Raw genomic sequence first — 15,448 nt, 5'->3', positions numbered from 1 at the left:
TGTGTCATCGGGCCCGTGCTGTGCACGAGTGGTTCGAGGAACACAGTGAAAATATCAATCGTCTTGAGTGGCCTCCAAATTCGCCTGAAATTCAAGTGAACACCTGTGGGATGTTTTGGATCAGGTAGTGAGGTATATGGACACGCAACCGTCATCTGTTCCAACACTGTGAAAAGCCATGTGGTTAGCATGGATCCAGATCCATATGGACATCTTCAAACATCTAGTGGAGTCAATGCCTAGACGAATCGCAGATGTTATCCTTGCGAACGGTTGCCTTGCACAGTATTGGGTAGGTGATCATCATACAGTGATCACTCAGTCTATAATAATTTAACCAGTTTAATATTCGTTTCTGAATATCATAATACTGTAATTTTGGCTAAAAGTGGCCCCACTCGATGTGAGTCCTCTAGTCTTAATTCAGCTTTCTCGATGTATTATTGAGTTCACAATAATTCACAATTATTGTGAACCATCTTATATGCAAGAAATTGTTTTGGTTGATTGGTTGTTGTAGGGTTTTAGGCGCATCAGCGACTTCTGCTGTCGATTTTCTGTTTTCTCCACGAAAAACTTGAGTTTCTGGGAGGAAAAACCCATGTTTTGAGATGCAGTGATAATATTTTAATATGGATTAATAAAATAAGTGTTTCTCAGAGTCCTGGAGAGCTGCAAAGTGATCCTAGAGGTTTTTTAAAGGTTCCGTTATTCTTTTATTACTGATTTTTAAAATTCAGTTTATACAATTGTTAATTATTACTATTTTTAAAGAGACCAGAGTTGGGCTGGAGATTTACTCCATCAGACATCTAATGGAATCCAGCCCAACTCTGGTCTCTAGATATTCTCAAAATGATTCGAATTTTTTGACAAGTTGTATATAAAAAAACTTTCTATAATTTCTATTTAATTAACAAAGTGGAGGCCCATAAGATTTTCAAGAATCTAATTCCAGCGCAGAACAAAGAATGAAGTCGAGAAATGGGCCACACGAAGGGGTTAAAAATTACAAATTGGTTTAAAAATCTTAAAATAATATATTTGTGGATACAGTGAAGGGCAGTGGAGTTACATCACAAGGGACTGAGCGAACTAAAGCCCCTTCCAAGAATGCTTTGTTTTATGTTATATGAATGTACTTTGTAAACGCTACCATTCTTAGTTTTTTGTAAATCTGAAAGGAATTATGTGTTCCATAATTTTTCACGCTGTGGCACATGCCAGCTGAATAAACGAAAGCTGGCTGTTTAGACGTGAGTATATCGCAATTTTAAAAAAATATATATTTAAAAATTAACCAGCTTGAGTGAATTTACGACCCTATACGTGGAGATTCTGCAATTTTCTGTTCTGGATTCCTTTCTGGATGAAAATCCGAGTTTACGGGAGGAAAAAACCATGCAACCCTCGCGTAGGACCGACTAACTCAGCCACGTTGTGAATATTGTCCATAAAAATTCATTCCACACGTCATCGATAGGACTCGAACTCAAGTCTTTTCTACCGGTGTTGGGGAGGAGAGCGATTCTACCAACTGTGTTACCCACGATAGCAGCCTTATTAAAAGACAAGGGGTTAACAATTAACTGTTGCGGTTTATCACTGTCATGTCGACCGAAAACTTCGGTGTAGTTCCATTAATGGGCAAATACCTCATTGTTGAAGAACCTGTGTTGCTCTAAGGATTTCATTTGTACCATAATATCAATGGATGGAAATATACACTGTGCTGCCACTTAATTAGGTACACCCATGCTGTGCACACAAATGGTTTGTCCCACAACGTTGCAAGTCACATGACCACAGTTGCGGATATAAATGCACCAGAACAACCTTTCTAGTATCAGTTAAGCGTACAAACCGTAGCAAGAATGGGGAAAAGGAGTGATCTAACGGACTTCGAACGTGGCATGGTAGTAGGTGCAAGACGTGCTGGACAAAGCATTTCTGAAGCGGCAGTTCTCCTGAACGTTTCACGCACCACAGTTTCAAGGGTGTATCGAGAATGGTGCAATGAACAGAAAACATCCTCTCAACGGCACTCCTGTGGAAGAAAATCGCTTGTTGATGAGAGAGGTCAGAGGAGGATGTCTAGAATTGTGCAAGCAAAGAACCGGGCCACAATGTCGCACATCACGTCAGAATACAACCTTGGTGCGCAGAACAAAATAATCCAACGGACCACTAGTCGCACTTTGTCGCGAATGGGCTACAACAGCCGACGGCCACATCGCATACCTTTGTTATCGATGAAGAACAAGAGGCACGCCTCTTGTGGGCACAGCAACACCAGGACTGGACTATCGAGGATTGGAAAACAGTTGCTTGGACTAACGAGTCGACGTTCCTGGTGCATCATGTTGATTGAAGGCTCAGAATTTGGCGAAAACAACATGAATAAATGGACCCGTCATGTCTGACGAATACTCTGCAAGGTGGTGGGGGAAGTGTTATGGTGTGGTGAAAGTTTTCTTGGCACACCTTGGGTCTATTGATACCCATAGATTCACGTCTGAATGCCACATCATACCTAAACATCGTTGCTGACCAAGTGCATCCGTTCATATTGGCAGTTTATCCTCAGTCAGATGGTTATTTCCAGCAGGATATTGCGCGGTGCACAAAGCCCAAATCACTATGGAATGGTTCCAGGAACATGACAATGACTTTTTTTTGCTGCAGTGGCCCGCTCAGTCGGTGGATCTCAATCCTATTGAACATCTTTGGGATGAGCTGGAAAGGGCTGTTCGCTGCAGGCCTACCCCTCCGTCGAATCTCAAGGAACTGCGTGACACACTCATGTCTGCATGGTACTCCATTCCTGCACAACGTTTTCAGCATCTTGTTCAATCCATGCCTAGACGAATTTAGGATGTTTTGAAGGCTAAAGGAGGCTGAACACGCTACTAGCTAGGTGTACCTAATAAAGTGGCAGCACAGTGTGTACTCCACTACCAGTAATATCCGAACTGCTCTGCATTGATAGTTGATTACTTTCTACTCAAGCACTCCCCACACCGGGTGGAAAAGACCGAGTTCGAGTCCCATTGGTGACGTGAGGAATTTGTATGGGCATTTTTCACAACATGGCTGAGTTAGTTGGTTTCAGGCGAGTGTACAACGGTTTTTTCTCCCTGAAACTCTGGTGTTTCGTCCAGCAAACATAAATCGATCATAGAACACACGCAATTTAGAGATAGCACATAAGGAGCAATATGGCCCTAGTCGCTGATGCTCCTAAAACCCTAGTATAACAATAGTCCATTATTCAGTGATCACTGAGTATATTACGATAAAACCATAAAAGGTAAAGTTCTGAAGTGTCCATGAATCAGGAGCACAGTGCAGGAAACGAATTTTCTCTTCCTTTCCTTCATTCAAAAAGAAAAAAAGAGAGAATAAGGTTCTGAAACATGTAACTTGTAGTGCCAAACTCGCTCCTGAGTTCGGCAGTACAAGTTACAAGTTATTATGTTGGGAATACAAGTTACAACATCTCCAAGACGATCAATAGCCAGAGGGGATTACATTATACTGAGTCTACCCACATTAAAATGCAATTAATCAGCAATACAGCGTTACAAGCGTGGTAAATATCAACGGGAACTATTTGTTCAAGTTCACAAGACAAATTCACAAAATCCATTTGCACAGTTCAAACTGGCGAGAACCTAATAACATTATTTAAATACAAGTTACATCAGAGTTGATGTCGTTGGAAGATCGTGGTACATTTATTTATTTAGGGAATGGAAAGCTTGTTGTGAATTCTTCAACCGTTTGCATTTTACAAATGAAGAAGGAACTTGATGGTTATTGATTACTTTAATGCACACACTCGGAATTTTATCCACTTTCAACTCAATATTAATGATGAAATTATAAGACAGGTTTTGAATGCGATCTAAATTACTTTTAAAATGTGAGACACATAGAGTTACAAAGAGTTTCCTCAAAAATTAACTGAGGTTTGCGAAACTTACAGAAGAAGATACTATTAGGTTGATGTTTGCAGATGATATATAATATTAATTGACCACATCAAAGAGGGAGTAAGATGGAATTACAGCAAATAGCTTTGGAGGGTGATGATTTGAGAATTAGAAGAACTAAATACACTGCCTTACCATTAATATTCGAACACCTTTCCATGGATGGGGAAACAGGTCCTATGCATGCAACACGTCACAGAACTTTCTATAAATATACACACTGGGCTTCGAACAGACAATTGCAAAAGTGGACATGGAAGATGACATGTTCAACAGAATTGATGACTTCAACAAATGCTAGACGCTAACATGGTATAAGGAGCACGAATCCTGGACTGTAGAGTAGTGGGAAACAGTCCTATGGACAGACGAGTCGAGGTTAGCACTCTATCAGTCTGATGGCCGTTCCTGGGTGTGGCGAATGCCAAGGGAACACTTCCTTCCTGATTGTATCCTCCCAACAATGAAGTTTGGTGGAGGCAGTGTCATGGTATGGGGCTCCTTTATCAACAAAACTATGAATGCTGTGTAATACCAGGACAACCTGGACAATTATACACTTGTTCTTGTTGATACTCCGGCACAACCACCAGGTCAGTGGAGTTTACAATAAATCAATCATTACAAATTGTTAATCGTATTTAGCAGTCACATGCCATACTGCTTGGGTCGTAACAGAGTGGTTTGCGGACATGAGTGTGGAAAAGTTGGATTGGCCAGCCCAGAGTACTAATCTGAACCCTATCGAAGATCTTTGGGAAGTATTGGATCGTCAGTTACGTGCACGTCGAGATCGTCCAAAGAATAAGGCCAAACTGGTGGCTGCGTTAAAGGCCGAGTGGAGGAACATATCACGTGACATTTATAAAAAGTTGGTTGAGAGTATGCCGCGAAGATTGAAGGCCGTTATAAAAGCAAAAGGTTTCAGCACAAATTATTAAAATGTCACAATAAAAGCTCTTTTTTGGGTCTAAAGGCAGGTGTCCGGATATTAATGGTAGGGCAGTGTACTCTTCCAATCATTGATATTTGGACATTCGCTCCATTATAGTTTGCTCTCGTGGGTAGCACAGTTGGTAGAATCTTGGTCCTCCCCACAGCTAGTAAAAAAAGACACGAGTTCGAGTACCGTCGATGAGGTGAGGAATTTTTATGGTCCTTTTCGGTCTCAGGCGAGTGTAGCATAGTTTTTCTCCCGGAAACTCCGGTTTTCATCCAACAAACAGAAAATCGACCTCAGAACACACGCAATTTACAAAAAAATATAATACGGAGCAATAGGGCCTTAGTCGCTAATGCTCCTAAAAAATCGTCCGCTCAAAACACAGGTCAACGGTGCACCACATAAATGCTCTCAGCGAAATAATTGGTATGCACGTCACTGCCAGTACATTGCCCAGGACGCCGCGCCGTTTGAGTTTGAGGTCTTTTCTACCCTGTGGTGGGAGGGCGGCGATCCTACTAACTGTTATACTTACGAGGGCCCGTCTAATGCCAGACGTTGTCCAGTGTGATTCTTGGTGCATAAACCAATGGACAGCTGTGCTTTCGAGTGACTAGTTACAGTCCAGGGTCTACCAGTCTGTCGCCCTTGGGTGTGGCAGATTCTTGGAGAAAGCTATTAGCCGGACTTTATCGTCCCACAATGAAATTTGGCAGAAGCAGCGTGATGGTTCTGTGGCTGTCTTTTGTGGTTTTGACACGGGACCGTTGGTTGTTTTGGACAAAACCCCGAATGATGAAGCCTGTCTAAATGACCTGGACAATAATGCGTTACCTACGTTGTGGCAGCAGGTCGGGAAAAGCCTCTAACGCTATCAGAAGGACAACGCGACATGCCATACTGTCACATTGTGACAAACTAGTTTGAGGACATCATCGTCGAAAAGTTGCACTGGTTAGCCCAACATCGAACCTCCTGGATAAATTGGATCGCCGGGCGTATGTTTGGAGAGACTGCCGAAAAAGATAGAGCTGAACTGGTTGCCACTTTGAAGGCAGAATGGGGTTAAATTTCGGAGGACATTTACAAAACATTGGTGGAGAGTATTCCAAGGAGACTAGACGCTGTCATAAAAGCCAAAAGTTGTAGAGCATCTTATTAGTTTTCCTGTGAATCAAGATTATTTTTGGATATGCAGGTACTCGAATATTGATGGTAGGGTGTATAGGTGAGATTTTTTAGAGGAGAAAGAAGTGCAAAGGATAATTTGGTGAGAACTGGGGTTCATACAAGAGAATAAAGAGAAATTCGGACAGTGTACTTGAATCACTTGGCGTGACGAGATGGTAAAACTGATGAGGATGTAACACACGGAATTAGCTCTTGTGGATAAATTGGCGACAGACTAGTGAGACACTGTGCGATCGATGGGTGACAGTAGGACTTAGGAGGGCTTTATTGATCGTTAGTGAGGTCAACTATTGCGTGTTTTCTATGGTTGAGTCATTGCTGGATGAAAAACTACGTTATCCTCGCCTGAGATCGTCGAAATCAGCCAAATTGTGAAAATAACCGATAAAAATTCCTCGCGCGTCATTGACGGGATTTGAACTCAGGTATTTTCCATCTGACGTGGGAAGCTAGAAATTGGTGATTAAAATTAAGTCACCCTTAACGGTAAGAAGCCCCCCACTGGATTTCAACACTATAGCAGCTCAAAGAGATGGGCACTACCGGATTTGATCGCTACTAGAGACATGGGTATTGTTCAATTTTAAATCTTACTTTCATATAACCCGACAACAACAAATAGACTATTAAATTAAGAATATTCAAGTTTTCCAACTAATATTTCTATCAGTTGACCCAGAGGATAATAAGTAGTATTGTTAAACAAATTATACAGATACTTACCAAAATATAAGGGACTTTCCCTAGTGGCGACGTTATCGTCAATATATGGTATCCCCAGAGTATACACTGCTGTGGCACCAATTCCTATGAAGAGCAGACTGAAGAAAAACACTGCTAACACTGCTTGCGTAACCTTGTTGTGATGGCTAGTATTCTCTGGCGAATCACATCTAGAGCCCTTCAATCCTTTATACAAGGGAGGTTGCGTAGAATGCCAAATGGTCAGTTCTTCGACCACTGGATGAGTTGTATTTGTCTCCTGAAGATCAGCAAGGGTCGTATTTGCTTCCTGAAGATCTGGGAGAGTTGAATTTGGCCACGTCCATTGGGGCAAAGTCACATTGTCATTCGAGTCACCTTCGGCATGATGGCACAACCTAGAGGTGAGTTCACGCAACTGGAAAGAGGTAGCGTTTCGTTTGGACGGAATTGTAGATGGAATGGTGTAGCCACCGAAAAGGAAGTGAGGGGTGGAGCACAGGATGGAAGCTAGAGCGAATATTAACATTCCTCCTGCTATCCACTTCGGTCTATGTCCTTGCCCACCATAATAGGTAAGCAAAAGAGCGCCCCCTATCTGTCCAATTTCAGTGGCAGACATAATGATACCTGTGGTCTTGCTTTGGATCTGGTAGAGCTTCTCAATGGTGGTAAGGACACTCACAAAGTAGGTGTAATACATGCCCTGGAGGACGCTTGTCAGACAGAACACTGCAAGAAACGCTTTTTTATTGGCGAACGACTGTAACCACCTCGGTTTCAGAGACCACACCCCGCACGTGTAATCATCACGATCATCATACACCACGTCCAGTAACTCCATATGACACGCGCAACCAGGAAATATTTTGTACCTCGATTCATCAGGCACTAGCGCTAATTGTCCATTGACCCCTCCGTTGGCAAGTTTATGATGACCATTTAAGTCACCGTTCTTCGTTTCTTTTTCGCTGCCGATGACCCTGCAGTCATTAGGTGAGTCGACTACATTGCCACCTACCGGTGTAAATGATCTTTCTTTTTCCATTGCGTTACGATCCCAAAATGTAGAGAGACCTGAAAAAAGTGAGGAAAAATTATTTTAGTTCAAAATTGGCACGAAATTTATACTCTCTTTGGATTAATATTTTGATACAATTGAAATTTTTAAGACTATTTTATTCCATTTTAAATTTCACAGTACCAAGAAATTATTTCTTAAATAAATGTTATCTTCTTGAAGTTCTCTCCCTCAGGCAGATTCAAAGCTCCATTGACGCCATGCATAATTTCCTCTTCCCATCCAATTCATCATTCCGATTCTCCTTCTCCCAACAGCTCTCTTCCCACACATCTCAATAACTTCCCTCAACATCTTTCTCTCTCTCAAAACATGTCCTATAAAGTTCTTTTGCCTTCTTAGTTCTTTTACCAGCGTTCTTTCTTCTATTTTCCTCGTTACTCACTCTGTCCACCCATTTCACCCTTTCCATACCCTCTCAAAAGCTTCTAGCCGTCTGATCTCTCTTCCCAGTGTCCATGTCTTCGAGCCATCTGTAGTACAACAGTCCATTATTAATGTTTCTGTTACTAAATGCCTCTTTGCCCATTGCGATCCTTGTTTTTTTTCCTCCAGGCTTTTCCCATTTTTTGTCATTATGCTTCCCAAGTATCTCTATCTGTCCACCTGTTTCAATCTTATTCCATCTAACTGATTCTTCTTCCTGGCCACTGAAATTAAAATTGTCTTGGTTTTCTTGCTCTTATTGCACTCCTTTACTTTACTGTTCAAGGTATCCAAGGAGCTCGTCAAAATCTTTTTCGAGCTCAACATGTTATACGCTTTAAAAACTATAAAATTTATTCGTAATATTTATCAAAAAAATTATTTTGATAAAACATTACGAATTTTATCATATTTAAATATTAAATACAAAATTAATTAATATAAATATATTAACAATTATATTTAATAACGATTAAAAGTAATTATTAAATTTTGTATTTAATATTATATTTTTTGCATCAAATTAAAAAGCTTTGTTGTATGATATATAGATGGCAGCACAGTATTCTATAAAGTTATCAAAGGTCGCCAGATCATCCTTCGGCCACCGTCCTCTACTACACTTTAACCCTTGTTCTTTGATGACCTTGAACCCTAATCGAGGAACTTGAAAAAAAAAGTAGTAGCGGGCTAGCAGGTAGCGACGATACGGAGTAAGCGGGAGATGGGTAGCGTCCCGTGTTTACACACCGTTGACCGTGACCTTGCCAGCAAAGTGCATGCAGGAGATGTTTTTCTTTTGTAACTTTTTGTAGCAATTTATTCTCAACACAAGGAGTGCGTGGGGTTTTTTTTTCTCTTCTTCTTTTTGTTTTTTTTTTATCTTTTTAACGGCTAAGATTTATTTCTTCAACCCCAAACAGTGGAGTTGTTTTTTTTTAATAGGGAGGTGTGGCGAAGAGTCGTTTCCCCATCAGTTTTGGTAAGGAAATAAAGTTCTTAGCTGAAGATGGGCAAAGAAAAATATTAAATAAACGTCACATTAATAACCCGAGAACATAAATTCAATTTACGCATGCGTAGATAATCGAGCAGACGTAATGTATTTTTAAATTGATTTTTAAAAGTCTATTTATTCGCCATTTTTTATAACACGTGACCAAACTCAGATAAAGGTCACAGTCCATCACGAGAAACTAAAGGAAAAATTAAATATCCTGACAAGACTACTCTATAATAAAAGAAAATAAAATCATGTGTATTAATCGTGTTTTTTTTTATAAATACATAATATAAATAAAAATTAAAAGACTTAAGTTTCATAAAATATTTAAATAATTAAATTTATCGTGGTATTTTATTAAAAGAACAAAAATTATTTAAGGTTTGATTCATTAATTCTGAAAAATGATTCGTTATTGAGAAAAATTAATGATAATTAAACATTTCAAATACTGTTCAAATTCACGAGTAGATAATAAAATACAAATTATTTGATTCCCTAATCACATAGGTAACTATCCAGTTGACCCTTGAATTTATTTAAACTGTCAGCCTCAACAACCGTCAAGGCAACCTGTTCTAGCGATCAACAATCCTTTGGCTAAAAGAAAACTTCCTACAATCGAAATCTTTATGACATCGTGAATTCCACCTTCATTCATCATTTCTAATCCCTCCCAGAGCCGTATAAACTTCAACGAGGTCACCTCTGAGGTGCCTGGTTGCCAAGCCCTGTAGCCCACATATTCGAAGTCTTTCCTCATAATTATGGTCGTCCATTTTTCGATATTACCATCCGAGTTGCTTTTCTTTGGACCCTTTCAAGAAGAGCTCAAGGTCTTTTTTTTCTTTCAGACAAGGTCTCCATATTTGAACACTGTGTTCCAAATGCTGTCTTACCATTCCTTATATAGCGGGACTATGACCTTTATATTTCTACAGGATAATGTTCGATAAATCATCGATAGGACACCATGGGCTTTCCTGGCTGCCTGTTTGCACTGGTCAGAAAACTTCATATCTGCCCATACTCCCAGACCCCTTTCTTCCTCTACCGTTATCAATTCAATCCCACCAAGTGTGTAATTTTGTGGTGTTGCTATTCTCCAATTGTAAAACATCGCTGCCACTCTTGCACAGGTGCATTAAAATTGCATCTACCAGAAGTAATCAACTATTCCAGAGATTTCAGCAAAGACAGTGGAGTAGTGGGATCAAGTTAACTTTTATTATTTTCCCCCGGATGACGAATTTCAGCCCTAGGTCCCAACGTGCGATTTGTCCTGTCAGTGAAATCTTGAACTACTGTGGAAGACATGCCTCGAACAGAAGTTGTCCCTACAACATTCCCAATCCATCTTAATTGCGTCTTTAGTATCTTTTACCACCCAAAACAGTTACCAGTTGTGAATCAGACTTGTATTTCTAATGAATTTATAACTGCCTGGGAATGTTCAATCTCAGTTTGTATGTCCTTATAAGCCGTTTCGGTCAATACGTCACATGTAAACTCTTAGCTCCGGGCATACCGACCCTGACACTTATCTGATCAAATTGCAGGGCCTGTTCTCTATTTTTTCTTCCTCCACGAGGCGTTTTTATACCACGGATCATGTGAGAGGCCCAAACAGCTGTATAAAAAATTTCAGTTAGACACATCTGGTGCCCACCCACTGTCTTTGGAATATTGCAAAGCTAGTTTCAACTTATCTCGGAGTTCACAGTTCTTCGTAGGGGGAGGGGGAAGCGATCCGGTCATAGTACTCTTTGTCTGTGTCTGTAAATCGAATGAGTTCTAAAGGTCGATTTGTTCATCGTTTAGGGCCTTCCCACCTGAGGAAATCCTTACCACTTAGGCTAGATTCAATAAACTTACAATAAATATTCGTGGATATCACAGTGACTATAATCACCGTCCAATAAAATCCCGTGGAAACTGTGGGTTCGAATCCCATCAATGACGTCAGGAAATTTTATCGACTTTTTTTTTTTCGCAACGTGGCCGAGTTAGTCAGTTGCGGTGGAGGACTGCATAGTTTTATCTCCAGGCAACTCGTTGGGCATTCTTTTATTAAAGACACAATATATTGACACCTCATAGCCTTAGTTACTTTGGCACTTAGCACACACACACACCATAATAAATCTGCTTGTTTGTTATAGAGTTTTAGGTGTATCACCGATACTGTTCGTAAATTGCGTGTGGTTCTGTGGTTTCTTTTTTCCGAAAAACCAGAGCTTCCTGGAGGAAAAAACCATGCTACGAGGGGCGTTTGAAAAGTTTTGGTGTGAGTGTGAAGGGTTTATTTGAAGGATCCCTTTTGGAGTCAATACACTTTTGTCAACACAGATGCAATGAGTTGATTTCAGCTACGAACAAAGTTTTCTCTTGGGCCTCCAGGAATTCATGCACTGCAATAAATTAGAAAATAGGTGAAAGTCCAACAGTGTCACATTTGGTGAATATGAGGGATGGCCCAAGATTTCAAAGCCGCACTCATCCTCTGCAACCATGTCAATGGCAAACTTGTGAGTAGGCGCTTTGTCGCGCGGAACAATACTCCTTTGCTGAGTTTTCTTTGGCGTTTGTCGTTGATGTTTACACGCAAGCGTTTTACAAGGTCTGAATGATATGTCTCGATGACTATCAGGACTTTCTGAAGGCAATTTACTACCAACACTCCATCGGCAACTTGGCTTTCTTTGGAAGGGGGAGAAGAGGTGTTCTCACTGTTTGCACTGCTCCTTTGTCTCTGGTTGTAAGGGTTCACGTCATATCCATGGTCACAAACCTTGCAAGGAAATTTGCTGGATCTGCTTGAAAACGATGCAAAGTTCACTTGATAACTCTCGTGCATTTTTGATCTGCTGTCAACAACTATAGGACCCATTGTGCTGACACCTTTTTCATAGTGATATTAGTGGTACTCACGTTCAGATGAGATGCCTAAAGACGCTTGCAATTACCGAACTGTGACTCATCAGCAGATCATGCACACCGTCAACAACTTCTCCTGTGATGGCAGTTGCAAGTCATCCACAGCGAGTGTGATCTTCAGGGCTCTTCCTCCCTGGTTTAAATTCTGCTGCTCACTTCTTAACCACAGATTGGGAAGGGTATGCTCCCCGAATGTTTTAACCATTATTTGGCATTAATCAATTTATTCCCAAATATTGGATTTATCACGAAACCACCTAATACTGATTTTATCCATCTTTCCCCATTCACATAACTTTGTTGACTTCAGAAATTGCAATTAAAAAAAGACGTTATCGTCTTTTTTTAATTGTCTCTCCAGTGACGGTGGCAGCGCTCAGACTTCAGCTCTTTAGAAAATCGCTTTTAATGGGATAATATATTTAACAACTTTAGGTTAACTATGCGACAAATGTAGTCGTTTCTAAAGATCTTAAAGTAGCGCCTCTACCAGTGTACTCACCAAAAGGTTAATTGGATATTTATTTAACAGATGACCCACCTGCTATGAGAGCTGCTCAAGCAGGTGGTCTTGCCTTAGACAGCAGATGGTCTCTAATGAAAACACTAAAAAAAAAACGGTTGTAAAGAAGTTGTTCGTTGTTCGAAGAAACAAAGAAGATTTTAAAACTTCGCGGCCAAGTAAATTTTAAAATTCATTGGAAAATTAACCGATGATTCTAAACTCGATATGACAGTTTCACCAAGGAAAGACTCATTGTTTTATTTTAATTTTATTACTTATACCATGCTTCATCAGGAAAGAAATGGTGGAAAGTGAGGATTAGTGGTTACAGTACCAAACGAAGGAATACTGGTTCGTCTGCATTGTTTCTTGTATAAAGACGCTTTTTGAAGACGACAAGTTGAGATACCCTTGCAGAAGACAGAGGGTTCTTGTAATATTCCTGCAGAAGGTAGTCAGGGGACGGTTGCGGTGGTTTTTTTCTCAATGGTCTTCGATGGTTTAAACCTAGAAGCTACAGTTGCAATGTTAACTGCCTTTTGAACAGGTTGATTCAGTTAAGTTTTTTTTCCAGTGATGTCCTCGCAGAAGAGAGAGCCAGAAGAAAGTTGCTGCATTTTGGTCCAAAATGGAGGCCGTGAGGGGATGGTAATGGTGGGGTATTTATTTCATACTCTTCGAGTCCAGCAATGTTTGTTATGGCCAATGATCTTTGCGAAATCGATTTATTGAAGGCTGCATAGTTAGCCTTCTGTAAGTTTGCCAATGTCCTCTTCAAGCTAATACCCGAGAACAGTGCCAACGACATCTTGAAACGCAAACTCCAACAAGAAGATCAAATTGACCAGACAAACATTAATAGGACCAATCCTCCCGACTGTAACAAAACCGACCTTACATACTGATGCAAGAGAACAAGCTTGCATGAGATCCGACTATTGCAACACAAGCTGCATTGCAGGCTTAAATAAAGAAGTCCTCACCTGTGCCACTTATTGCAACATCTCTGCAGATCTTTTCTTGCTGGTCGTGACATACCTCCCGGATATATCCTGAAGGGTGAAGAACTGAACTTTGTCTTCCTTCCCCACATTGTCCCAACATTGCACCATACAACCAATTGCATACTTGTATTACATTCAACCTGTGACCTTACTTCCAAGGATGAACACCTTAGTACAATAAGGAACATCAGTGAAGCCCATCTCCGTCTTAGGGAATGATATTTACCCTTAGTGGAAAGCACTGCAAACCCCAGACTCCCTGGGTGGGATCTTGCTGACCTCCACCCGGGAGTGGAATCGTTATCCGTAGTGATATCCATTGATATCAATGGATATCACTCTAACTGCCGCTAGAGGCGCTCTCCCTGATCACTACTGAGCAGACTTTGTGTGTGCATGCCAGTACTCATCAAGATAGTGTTGGGTGAAGAGTTTTTTTTAGCCGCGTACCATTGATGATCGTTTTGAAGCAAGTATCATGTCGGACATACAGATTGAACAGCGAAATGTGATTCGTTATTGTGTCAGACCGAGTTTAAATGCATCGGAAACAGTTAAAGAGATAAATGAAGTGTATGGTAATGAGTGTCCAAGTAGGATGGCCATATTCCAGTGTGAAGTGGTTTCTCCATCAAGACAATGCTTGGCCCTGTACAGCTAATATTGTGCAGGCAGTGATCACTGCCATAGGTGGGGAGGTTCTGACACATCCCCCTTATTTACCGGACTTATCCCCGTGTGATTTCTTCCTGTTTCCACGTCTGAAGAAAGCTCTGAAAGGAATTAGTTTCGCATCCAACAACGATGCTCGCAGAGCCATAACGGAATCTTTTCGCAGTCTTTCGAGAAATGGCTTGCAAAATGGCTCTTTCGAAAAACGGCTTGCAAGAAGCATTTAATACATGGGTACGACGGTGGCGAAAGTGTATAAAGGTCAAGGGAGAGTATTTCGAGAAGGAGAAATCCACGGAAGATTCAGATCACGACAATTAAGACAAGATCTTGCACCAGTCCACGAATTAAATGATCACCTCTCGTATTCTGAAAGGAAGTTGGACAGTTAATTGATAGATTGTAAAGGAAAAGCAGCCCAAAAAGAAGTTTTTGAATATTTAATGTTCCAGTGCTCCTCTTCTATGCGAAACTCGGTTTTTGAAAATTTTTCTGACTAATTCTTTAAATTTTATTTTATTGATATCTGAGACGATGTTGACTCCAGATCTGGGTAGCTTATTCAACTTTTGTCCTTCATGTATAGTAAATCGAGACCAATCTTTTATTATTGTAGTATCTGCTTTGTCAAAAGAGAGAGAAAAAGAGAGTCTGTGATTTTGCTGATGTGTTCAGTGAACGAAACATCTATCTGAAAGGTGATACCAAGTCTTTTGTATCTTTCACCCTTTGTACGGCTGTGTTTTCCCCCTTATAGTTGTGTTCTATGATCATCTTACTGTGTCTGTCTGTCTGCAAATGTAATCATTTTACATTTTTAAATTCAAATCAGTCTGTCATTTACTGCTCCAAGTGTTATGTATGCACAAGGCACCAATTAATATCTGAAACGAAATGTAGACTATTATCGGCGAAGATTAATTACCCGACTTCAAATACGAGAATGATTTATAAATCATTCACATAAATGCGAAAAAGGAATGATCCAA

At 40.4% G+C, this 15,448-nt stretch overlaps 1 protein-coding gene across 1 annotated transcript in view; it reads right to left on the bottom strand.

Annotated features, from left to right (window-relative positions):
- LOC150077771 (solute carrier organic anion transporter family member 74D-like) overlaps positions 1-15,448 on the bottom strand; it is a 146,775-nt gene that overhangs the window by 16,411 nt on the left and 114,916 nt on the right. Inside the window, exon 4 of the mRNA XM_090385174.1 lies at positions 6,853-7,908. Coding sequence (XP_090241300.1) covers positions 6,853-7,879 — 1,027 coding nt within the window. The 5' untranslated portion in view covers positions 7,880-7,908. The remainder of the gene's footprint in view (positions 1-6,852; positions 7,909-15,448) is intronic.

Source organism: Mastigoproctus giganteus, chromosome 11, assembly GCF_048544385.1.
Source record: "Mastigoproctus giganteus isolate SK-2022 chromosome 11, ASM4854438v1, whole genome shotgun sequence".
In the NCBI taxonomy this organism is placed as follows: Eukaryota; Metazoa; Arthropoda; class Arachnida; order Uropygi; family Thelyphonidae; genus Mastigoproctus; species Mastigoproctus giganteus.
This window is presented reverse-complemented; position numbering and strand designations above follow the sequence as displayed.